This window comes from Gastrolobium bilobum, unplaced genomic scaffold, assembly GCF_033153095.1.
Source record: "Gastrolobium bilobum isolate Gb01-03AN ecotype WA unplaced genomic scaffold, APGP_CSIRO_Gbil_v1 utg6021, whole genome shotgun sequence".
NCBI lineage: Eukaryota > Viridiplantae > Streptophyta > Magnoliopsida > Fabales > Fabaceae > Gastrolobium > Gastrolobium bilobum.
Window position 1 is genome coordinate 438,747 of NW_026899147.1, and position 12,512 is coordinate 451,258.

The 12,512-nt window shown below is 33.1% G+C and overlaps 1 protein-coding gene across 1 annotated transcript; it reads right to left on the minus strand.

Moving 5' to 3' along the window:
* Positions 1–1,477: 1,477 nt before the first annotated feature.
* On the minus strand, positions 1,478–3,285 carry LOC133287675 (uncharacterized). Its single transcript, XM_061485332.1, has 3 exons — positions 3,016–3,285; positions 2,679–2,749; positions 1,478–2,517 (listed from the first exon to the last, which is right to left on the minus strand). The coding sequence occupies exons 1-3, from the start codon at positions 3,172–3,174 to the stop codon at positions 1,815–1,817; spliced, it is 933 nt and encodes a 310-aa protein (XP_061341316.1). The 5' UTR covers positions 3,175–3,285; the 3' UTR covers positions 1,478–1,814.
* Between the last annotated feature and the right edge of the window lie 9,227 nt (positions 3,286–12,512).

Genomic DNA, 12,512 nt, shown 5'->3' on the forward strand with positions numbered 1-12,512 from the left:
CATTCCATCTAAATCATAACTCAGTGTAGTGGTAAGGGAATGAAAATTTTGCCTTCATACCAACTCGTAGAGTCTTACATTTATTCTTAGTCATTGATCTAATAATAAAAAATATAACTAATAAATTAGAACCATTAAATATAAATAGGATGGCATGACTCAAAACTGAGCCATGGACCCGTCCCGTCGGACCGAACCTATTTTACAATAAAAAAATTTCAGCCTGACAAATTAGGTGGAGCTTATTGAACAATGCAGCCTGTCGGGTTGAACTCGTTTTGTCACCTCTAATCACCAATGCACAAATTAAGGTAAACCAAATAATCTTAGCCTGTAAGCTAATCTTTCACACACACAAAATCCACGAGCAGAGTAAAAAAAATTTATAAGTTAACTTTTTATGGGTTTAAAATTAGTTATAGCTTTCAGGAGGGCAAGTGTAAATTTATCTATATTATAAAAACATTTTAAGAATTTAAGAAAAATTCCCAATATTTCCCGGAAATTGTTCAAAATTACGTAAATTGGTTACGGATTTTACTAACCTCCTTATTGTTTAAGCTCGTTAACATTTTTTACTTTGAACTTTTTTAATTAATTTTGAAAAATAATATAATAATTATATTTTTCATGATCTATGTGAATAACGACAATATGAAAAGTATTTTTAAAATTATAGATCTTTTTCTTTATTTCTTAAAACTCATTGCATGGTAGAGCGCGCAGCATTTAATAACAATTTATATCAGCATTTAATAACATTTTTTATGAGATGAAATGAAAATAAGAATTTGACCAGTTTAATTACCTATAAAATAGATTAAAAAAAACACAATTGTTGTGTTGACAATTTTGCAAGCGAAAAAGGTGCAAATGCTAAAATAATTAAGAATTTTACTAAATATTAGAGTGTGCCCATACAAAGCTCATGCGATCATTCAAGCTCCGTGTAATGATGTTTAACAGTATTGTGTTTATTATTTTAATTCTATAATTAGCACTTCGATCTTTTGGCTCTTTTGCCAATGCTAGTTTTTAATAAGCTGAGTGGCTAAATAAATAAAGGGAAACATTGGCCAAAGGAAATGGTCAGATTTCATTTTTCTATTATTATTATTATGGTTATTTATTTTTCTTTTGTCAAAAACCCCTTGAAATAAAAGGGTAGGTCTAACAAAAGCCCTTGTACGATAAGAGAAAATAATAATAATAATAACAAAAGAGATCAAGACTAGAAAAAAAGAAGTAACTTTCAAAATATGCTGCCATGGTGGCCCACAGTATATTTATGCATGGATATAACTGCCAATTTTAAAAGTCCAATCCTCCGTTTCTGGATAAAGCTTTAAGATAATAAAGCAAGTGAACCCAAAAATATATAAAAATAAAAAACTGACAAACTCGATTTACCAATACACCCTTAAATTTCAAAACATCTGATTCATACAGTTCATACGGTCCACCTCCTTCACACTAGAAAAAAACCCCTACCATCCATCATGTTGTTTCCAGGGGCAAGCCTAACCTCACCCACGAACTAACACATCATCATCATGTGAAACCCAACAAAAGAAAAAATAAAATAAAAAAAAACTAGCATTATTATTTCATAACCCTAAATATCCCAAACAGTAGAAGAAGGAGAGAACCCACCCTAACACCAAAATTAAAAAATAAAAATAAAAATACAAAAACAACAACAACATCAAATTTAGGTAATCACAAAACATTACATTGAAGAACCCCAACCCTCGATCTTATACTATATCATTCATTCATTCAACCCCTACCCACGATTTTACATACAAGATTCTTCACATTAGCGATTTCAAAGACCTTGCTTTCACAGGCTTCCTCATTCTCTTCTTTCCACTCTCATCTTCATTAGCATCCTCTTCTTCGTCATCATCCACATAATCAAATTCCTCATTCACTACCACCTGAGTAGAAGAACAAGTAACAACAACACCACCACCACTACTCTGAATATTACTATTATTATTTATACTATTGTTATTAGTATTATTAGCAACAACATCATCAGGAGGAGAAGCTATAACATTCTCTGATTCCACCATTGTTGAAGAAGAATTCTCAACAATAACACTATTCTTGCTACCTTCTCCATTCCTATCGCCTCTTCGTTTCCCCCACAGTGGTCCAAACCCAGAATAATAGTAGAATTCATATGGGTTCGAAGAAGAAGGAGCCTTCTTCGCCGCGCCACGAGCTCTAGCGCCCCGCCGCGCCCCGCCGGTGGTCGATGATGCCGGTTTCTTGTTATAACCACCACCACCGCTACCGCTACCACTATTGTCATTCCCATTATTGTTGTATGACCTAAGCAGAGACAAATGGTGATAACAGAATGATTGACCTTGTTTAACTTCATTCTTACATGGAGAACCCTTCTCATTCAAGCTCTTGCATTTGTTTCCACCATTATCGTGATTATCGTCCAACGCCATGTCTTCTATCTTGTGCTTATCTTCAGCTTCTTCCATCATCGAAGCAACACTGTTGTTGTTGTTATTGTTGTTGAAGATTCATTCGAGCAAGCAAGCACAGAGCAGATAAACATAACATAACAAAAGGTTTTGGTTTTACGAAAATTTGGGAGAAATGGAAAAAAAAAACCCTAATGGGAATTGGAAATGAAAATGAAATATAACGTTTACCTCTCAACAGCTCCAATGGAATCGCCAGCGCTGCCATTATTTCCAGCGGTGAAGCTATCCTCGGCTTCGAACTGTGTCGGGGGAGAAAAACAAAGCAAAAGCAAAGAAAAACGAAGAAATAGTGAGAAATGAGGGATACCCATTAACCTAATTTGGAGTTAGAAGGGAAGAGGACGATGAATGAAGAAGAAGGAGAACCCTAACGAGGGAAAAGAGTAGAAGAAGAAAAAGAAAACCCTAATAAAGGATAGAGGAAAGGGTTTATTAGATCTGAAAGAAGAAGAAGAAGAAGGGGGAGAAGAAAAAAAGAGAAAGAGAGATTAGAAGAGTGACGAACCTGGATTGAGTCAGAGTCAAAGGGGATCACATCCCATGGTGACTGGTTAAGCTGGCACACGTGGGTCTGAAAGGTCTCCACCGGAAAAGAACCACCTTGCGACGAAGAAGAAGAAGAGAATAGAAGAGGGGAAAGCTTCGCGTTCTTTCGGATCCTCATAGAGAGAGGGAGAGAAAAGAAAAAAAAATAAACAAAAGAAAGAAAAAATAAAAATAAAAAGAGTTTAAGATTTTGGTGAATGGAAATGGATTTTTATTTATATATACACAATCTCTCCCTCTCTCTCTCTCTCCCTCTTTCTCTCTCACTTTGTTGCTGCCTCAAACTTGAGTTCGGGTTTTTGATGTTTTGGGTTTCTCTCTTTCTTTGTTTTGTCGCAGATCTCACTCACTTACTCTTTCTCTCTCACAAAACTCGATAATAATCAGAGTTTTTTTTTTTTTTTTTTTTCTTGTTATTTCGATTTTTGTTCGACTAGGACGATGATACCCTTAGGTTTTCTCTTTATTTACTATCAACGAATCGGCTGCGTGCACCGTTGCTCAAAAGGGAACCCTGCCGCTACAGCCACGTCACTCTTGCTTGTCCAAAAGCAAAAAAAAAAAAAAAATTGTTTAAAAGAAACTGAGGAAATGATCACGTCGAGACAAGCCTACAGTGAAACCTGGTGCATCTAAAAGCATCAATGCTAGTTTCAACTTGAAGCATAGTATTTTTATTTTTATTTTTATATTTTTCTCTTCGATGCCACACTTGTTTTTTTTATCCAAAATGAAGGGTACTTTCGTCACGAGAGTCTTTTTTTTTTTTTTTTTTTTGGGTTTTGTTATTTCCTTTTTGGATAAACTTGTAGTTGTTTACAATAATATTCACATTTCAGCAAACCAAACATTTTTTTTTCCCGTCCTGTTAAGTTAAAAATGAAGGCGCGTGTGTGAGACGCGCAAGATCCTATCCCTGCTTGCGGTAGGAGTGGCCAACAACATTGGCCCACAGAAAAATTGGATGGACCATTGTACTTGATGGGGTCCCATTTGGAGCCTAAAAGGATGAACGGTTTTGATGATGGAAATGGAAGAAATGTGAGGGACTTGAGTTGCATGAAAAGTTTAAAACTCTGAGTATCAGAACCAAATATTTGAGCTTTGCAATACGTGGCACCAGTAGGTTGATTCATTTTCCAAGTAACATATATGTATATCAGGGTTCAGGGTTGCCCTTGTACTCTTGACATTTTAAAATAGGGAAAACCCAAACTACAATTATTTGAGTTGCCCTTTATTACCATTTTTTTTTTTCAACTACAGGAATATTAATAACACTTATTATCTTACAATATATCCTTTTTAATATTTTTTATTATTAAATGAAAATCTTATACTAATCTTATTAATTGTTTCTTTCTTTCTGTATAACTCCAGTTTCCATCTCTGTTTTACTTTTGATTCTTTTTTACTTTTCTTTGGCTTTAAAATTTTAAACAGCTGGTGAATTTATTGAAATCCCAATTTTCAGACCAGAACCAATCCAATTTGGCCATAAGCCATTTACATTTAACCTTTTGGCATGGCCAAATGGTAGGGCACCCAACAACCACAACATGAAGTAATTGAATAAAAAAAATGCTAAAATAAAAATAAAATAAATTTATTTATAATTACAACTAGGGAAAATGAATTAAAAAAAGGAAAATTTTCTGCTTCCTGTCTCTGAATTAGTATTTATTATAAGGAAGCTGTGTGATCCGAGCCCTTGCAAGTGTATGGCACTAGATATACCTGACCTCTTTTCTGTAAAAATGACTAAACACAAGCGCTAGTTTGTGGGGCATACAAAGATAAAAAGAGTTGCAGCCAATTTGTGCAGCAGGTGTTGGTAAAGACTAAAAAGAGTAAACATAATAGAAAGCACACACCTTTTTTTTAATCCCTTTCTCTGTCTCTCTCTTTTTTTCCCTCAGTCTACACTAAGAATTAAAAAACCTAACAAAGTCTCTAACATATTTGTTTAAATCATGCTTCTACGTGTCTTCAACATAGGAGATCTGAGATCATATACATTATTTTTTTTTATATTGGTGCATACATAAAATTTATCCTTTAATATTCAAGGCAAGGGACGAATATGTTATATATATATATATAGGGAAATATTACTCTCCTTTTATATGAGGTAACTTATCTCATTTTCTCTCACTTCGATTTCCGTATCTCACTCTTTTTCTTTTTCTTTTTCTTTTTTCTTGTAATGGTGAGACCCACTCACTTTCTCTCTACAACATAAGTACTTATCTTATGTAAAAGAAGATTAATAAAATCCATATATATATATATATATGAGGCAGGATATTCTTACACCGGTGTAAGAGTTACAAGTCTTACACTCAATCTTGACCATTGATCCACTTGTATCCAATGACTCACGTTACTAAAAAATTTGAGCCCTTAGATATAAGTGAGATCAATGGACAAGATTGAGAGTATAACTTACACTGGTGTAAAATGATCTGAACATATATATATATGTGTGTGTTTGGTTTAGTTAAAGTAATTTCACAATCATGACGATAGCATTTAGAAAGAGACTTTCTTCAACAGATATAACCCACCACTTCATTAGTTCATATACAAAGCGTTATTATTTTAGACAGAATGAAAAAAATAATAATCAATAGTAGGATAGGATGCATTATCCAAAGTGAACCCTTTTTTCACGTAGAAGTCTTTGTGTACAACCCGTATATATCTTTCGTCAGTTTAACCTCTGTACACATATTCATTATATTTTAATGGGTCAAACGATTATAATGTTGCAGGATATTAGTCTCATTATGCTATACACACAAAAACTAATGGGACTCACCATAACTTTTAAAAAAAATAAAATAAAATATGAAAACACGAATTTCGAAATCTCTGTAGGAAAGTAAACAATTTTCATGTTGCATAACACTTGCTTTTCTCTATTTTAATTAACCTACTCCTCACTATTTTTATCCTGATCCTTCTATTAGCCAAACATTGAGGTTAATGGGTGCTGCAGACAAAAAAAGTACATCTTAATTTCTTTCTCTCATTTCATTTCATCAAATATATTAAAAGGAAAAGAGTGAGAAGTGAGAATCCGTAATTTTAAAAAGGATTATATTTATCTTATGTCGTAGAAAAATGATTATCTTATATTATAGAAATAAAATTACAAGTGGGATCCACATGTAAGAAGAGAAAAAAAAAATAGATGTGAAACTCACCTTCACTTTTTTTGTGTAGGAAGCTTGTTTGTCTTGTGCAACATAAGATAAATATCAAGACGTTGAGTTTGTTTCATCTTAATCCACTAATGATATGCTCCTCTCTTTCCGAGTACCCCATGTCTAAGTACTTAACATGTCTTTAGTCAATTATTAAGTTAGCTCAAGTCTAACTTGACTCTGAAAATAGTCCAGAGAGAACTTGTGACGGGGAATCACCACCAATGAATTCAACACCACATCGCAACTTATTCGATTTATGTATCCATCCACTTATATCCACTTCATTTAACCATTACGAATGTGAGACTCATGAAGTCATCACATCTTAATATCCCAACACAAGGCTAGATGAACAAAAGAGGAAGCAGCACTACAAACATATGGGCTTGAAAATGCACAGTTCAGTTAAGTTTTGCATATAGAGATATCTTAGTCTGTTTCTTTTTTCTCGTCATTTCCTATAATAGCTACCTTACCTCATTAGTTAGCCAGGTAAAGAAACAGGGTTTCTTCTCTGTATGTCTCATTTAGACCAAATTTATATGCAGAAAACGGATTTTTCTATTCTATTTTTGCTTCATATAAAGGAAATGACTCATGAAGAATTTCACAAAATTCCCAGGTACATTTTTTTTTTCTTATACTTATACTGTTCTATAGAATACATGAAAACTTTTCAGCATTCAGCACTATATTTAGGATCTCAAGAGCAATTCGTGGCATCAGATAACTTCCTCATAGAAAACATGGTTTCTATTTCACGATGCAGGAAATAGTATGCACGAAAAGGAAAAACAGAGCAGAAAAATAAAAACATGCTAGATGCTTGAATTCATTGAGTATTTCAAACTATCATAGGTTAAAATGAATGGAAGAACATTATTATGGATAGTAAAAACAATAACGAGAGACGAACAAAGAAATTAGGTTTAAAAAATTACATACAGTAGTCCATAGCTCAGAAATTTTCTCTATTTTTATTTTTTTGGCATTTTTTTTTTTCAAATCCTCAATTTTAACTCAAATAACACAGATGAATCTGTTCTGCGTTGCATTTTATTCAGAAACAAAGGTGGACGAGGAGATTTGAAGGGTCAAAATCAACCACTACAAACCCTAAACTTGGTATAACCAGTTAACACATAAAGAATAGAGCCAAAACTTGAGTCCTTTAAGTTTAACCCTAAACCTAGCTAAAATATAGAATTGCACATATTGGGATATAGAGGAGATAAGATCAATGGTTTATAAGTAATGAATAGAGGTGGATAAAACAAACTGCTTCAACCAAAGGAAGAGATGGAGTCTGATAGCTTAGAAATGAGGTTGAGCTATACAGTTATTAATTATTCACATAAGCTGGTGTTTGATAAACTAGTTTGTGTGTTATCTTTATAGCATTCCTTATTTCTGTTTATAATAGGTTCAGGGTGTAAAGAACCTTAGGATACACCACCCCAAAAGCTAGCTCAAAGGTGGGAGTGCCCAAAGCCTTATAAACTCCACATTAGTTGCACATACAACCAATGTGGGATTATATATCTCAACACGCCCCCTCACACGAGAGCCCATTAGACTTGAAGAGTGGACAATGCACAGGCCCACCTACTTGTGCGAACAAAAGAAATTCCACCTAAAAGAAAGTGGGGAGCGGCAAGGATCGAACCCGGGACACGAGGCTCTTATACCATGTAAAGAACCAATTCAACCCAAAAGCTTAAGCTGTTGGGTGAAGTTACATTAATGGTTTTATATAAATTTTTCTTCCATGATGATCAGTTTTTCATATCAAGTATATTACAAAAAGTTTTCTTTAGCTCAAAACTGTTAGATAAGTGATCAAGTGAGGCAAATGAGGCTTTGCAATTGCATCTTTTACGATGTTTAGTGCTAGTCAATAACTAAGCCAAACCTTTTATTTTTTATTAACCCACTTACCAAATGGGAGCAAAAGTAGCAGGGCTATGGCAGAGTCCTCAGTAGTTAACTTGGTTTACATACAACACTGATTTGCTTTGACTGCCACTCACATGTGCCTCTTGTTCAGCCACTAACCTCTGGGGCCCTTTCTCTTATATATATGAGATCCTCTCTCGTTGTCCTTACCCTCATAGTCTTCTTCTTATTTTACTTTTTATTTTATTTTATTTTACTTCTTGTGTTTTCATATTGAAATTGCTTCAAAGTGATGCTTGTGGTCTATGATTTTGATCTCAGTGTATATATTTAAACAACTCACTCATAGCTGACAAGTAATCACTGTCTTTGGTAATCCTTGTTTGCATGCCTGAGTGTCTGTGATTCAGAGAGTATCCAGACCCATTCGTCATTGTGGCTTGCTATCTGAGACAAGGAGTCAGTGCCTCTCAGACAAAGTACATGACCTTTGTACAACAATTACAGAATAGTTACTGAGATTTCTTGTTTATTCACTAAAGTGGAGCTAGCTAGCCTGCCGCTATTGGCCAAAGAAAGAACCATAAAATCATGACATGGCTTGAATTCGTGGATATTGTAGATACATTCCACAAACTGACTCTTATAATTACCAAAGGTTGAGTGCTTTGGTCATTTGGGGTGTGTGTGAAACTTGCTAAATTTCTAAGAATTGATGTGTATGTGGTTATTAGAAAATGGAGGAGGATTGTTTTTCTTGCTATATATCTATAAGGTTTACATGATAATGCTATATGATGTATATAATCCTTGTTTGATTACTACTAATTATATTGTCAAGCCGGGCTACGATGATTGCAATACTGTTAATTTTACGTACTTCTTAGTGGTCAATAACGTAATGAAAAAGCACAAAGGGTATAGTATTCTTTTCACTCTTTTTGTTTCTTTTTTATTTTAGATTTCTCTCCAGCTTCATCAATTAAACAATTAATCCGGTTGAGCTGTAAAGGATCACAAGACAGTGGCAGAGCCAGCGGTGCAACCCAGCCCGGGTGAAAACAATTTAGTCCGGGCCACGGTTATTTAGCCACGCTAAAATGTGCGTTGAAACCATAGCTAATTTTCAAAATTTAGCCTTAGTCAAGATCTCCTCGTGTCTCTACGTGGGTCCGCCACTGTCACAAAGGCAATAAAATTCTCTCTACCAAGTTTTTATCACAGCTGCATATTTAATATTTGAACTTAAAATCACTCGTTAAGCTAAAACAATCTTTTATCAGTTGATTCATATTCTTGATGATAAAGATTAGTATTGTAAGTTACCTAATTAGGAACTTGTTTGAAATGCAGTTATTATATGACCAATTCACTACTGACAGTTTGACATTCTTGAATTCAATAACTTAATTATACAAACAGTACTATGGCTTTACCTAAATCTAGAACAAAGATGTTGGGTAAGGATCACTAGAACTTAATTGCCCTTGTGATTGAGCTTTGAGCCTTTGACAAACTTGCCATTTGTTTTAAGATGAGGTAAGAGTAAGCGAAATTATGATTGTAAGCGGGGAAGTGTTGGTTGCATTGAATTTCGTATCACAGAACACACAAAATCAAACGTGGGCCATCAATGACGGGGGCAAAATGGGGCAGACCAGAGATTTGCAAGAAAAAAATGTATATTGAGACCAAATAGTTAGTTATCAAAAAGAAAATTGTCTGTTGAGTCGTTGAACTCTTGTAAGAATGGAACATCTGATCGATTACTAGTGTAGGGTTAAAAAATGTGTACTTCAACACGAATGATAGTACTTTAAAAAATAAAAATGTGTACTATAGCGTGCGTGCAGGTGAGTAAGAGTATATGTTTGATACTTTTCAATATTATTTTTAGGAAGGATTTAAAGACTTAACACTGTATCTATCTCGAACTCCAAATTAATTCATAAGAAGCCTATGATATTACCGTGGGGCAGTGGCGGACGCAGTCGGTAGCAAATGTCTGCAATTGTGGACATAAATATTGTGACTTTTGTTGTTTTTTTTTTTTTTTTTTTGCAGGTTTTTATTTATTACTTGGTTCAATATTTATATTAGGTGTAAATATCCTTTTAAGTCCTTAATAAAAAATACGATCCCCACTATATTTTCTTATAAAAAAATTAATCTCGAGGTTCCTAAGAAATTCAAAGTGGATCAATTTAGTTAAAATTGTTGTCCCTCATAAATTCAAAAAAAAAACCACATTAGTCACTCAAAAGGACTAAAATGTGTCCACTTTGAATTTCATAAGAACCAGGTCACTAATTTTTTTTGTAAGGGACTAAAGTGAGGACTGAATTTTTGTTAGTGACCAAAAAAAGTATTTACTCTTATATTAGTTAGCAAAGTAGCAACGTACATAGATGATTAAAACAACATAGCAATGCAAATTGATTAGAGAGAAAACTTATTCTTCCTCTCCTGTCATGTACTCATTCTCATGCTCTCTTCTTTTTCATTTTTATAAAAGAGAGGATTGATTGCACGTTTGACATTTTCAAATAAGTTAATCTCTAAAGACGAGACCTTCACTATGATTTCACTTGTCTTCTGTACCGCTATAAAATAGAATGATGATGTATGGATGTACTGAAATATATTCTCATATTTATTTTGGAGGATTGATAAGATTTAGAAGGAAAAATGATTGGTCAAACTATTGTCTGCAGCTTGTTATGGAAGCAACTAAATTATGAGCGAATTCATAATCTTGTACATAAAGCGTTAATTTAAACTGTCTTTACAAAAAAAAATCGGAGGCGACGCCCCCGAACCCTCATCACTAAATGTGCGGACATAAACAATTTCTCCTGGGTCCGCCACTGCCGTGGGGAGAAATAAAAAAAAATATAACTCAGATATTTAACCTATTATTTATAGATAGGGTTACTTGTCACTGTAAGAGTTTAAGTCAGAACCAACCTCTTAACAAATAAGGTAATAGACCTTAAGCGGCAGTTAACCTGTAGATGAATAAGGAGATAGACCTTATCTCTTAATATCAGGATTGTTTGTTTTATTCTAATTTATTATTAGGGAAAAAGAAGTGTCATTTTAAAAGATACAAACTTACGTTTTTTTAGCTGTTTTTTACTATGTATTCTCAAGAATGTATAATTATAATATTAAAGTTATACTTTTATCTCTTTTCATGTCAGAAAACAGCTAAAAATAGAAGAAAAAAATATTACTTTAATATTATAAGTATGCATTCCAAAAAATGCATAGTTAAAATCGCTATAAAAATATAAACTTATATATTTTAAAATGATACTCACTAAACCCTTATTATTATATTGTTATTAGTAGATAACGTGAAACTCATGGGTTGAGTGTAAAATAGAGTATATGCCGGCAGAAGTATTTAGCCCATCTTTATATTAGAACATTTTAATTACTAACCAAGTAAATCGGCAATTAATTAGTTGCATAAGCTTTTGAAAAAAAAATTTACTCATGATTTTTTTTAAAAAGAATTTTTTTAAAAGACAGTTATTTTAGAGAATAAAGTCCCTTTTGTGTCTCTAACAAAAAGCGCGGTCACCATTTTTGTCCCTTATAAAAAAAGGTTTTAATGTTTCTAAAGTGAATGTAGATAAGTTATCTACATTCGCTCCCAAAACGACGTTATTTTGGGTTGAAAAATTAAAAAGTTATAATGAAAAAGACTATTATAACCCTGAAATAAATTATAATTACAAAAATACCTTGATTTCTGCCTCAAATCGACGTCGTTTTAGGCTCACTGTAGATAAGTTATCTACATTAACTGTAGAAAAAGTGAACCCATAAAAAAACCCATATTAGTTCTTTTTTGGGACGAAATTGATTCTTCATTGAATTTTTAAGTGACAACGTTTTCAAAGAAATGAAGTTATAGATGGATCAAAAGTTAACTCTTCTTTTGTAAATGAAAATTAAAGAATATGAGGAAGCTTATAATATAATGTGACAATATACATATTTTTGTTAGGGTATTTCTTATTCAATGCTTGGTGACTTATGTATAGTATTTATTGGTGTATGACTCAATGTATGAACAATCCCAATAAATGCAATAATCCCATCTATGAAAAAAATTTATAAAATAAGACCAAGAGGCATTCCCTTTCTATAAATGGGATGAAAATCATTTGTGTAAGGTTAGACTCTTAAGATTAGACACTTAGAGTGTATTTATCTATGAGAGAAGCTTATGAATTTTTACTTCTATCAAAGAAGAACTTTGTATAATGTAAAGAAACAATTTAATCTAAAAGTTTAAGCTGTTGAAAGAGATAACATTAATAATTTTATATATCTC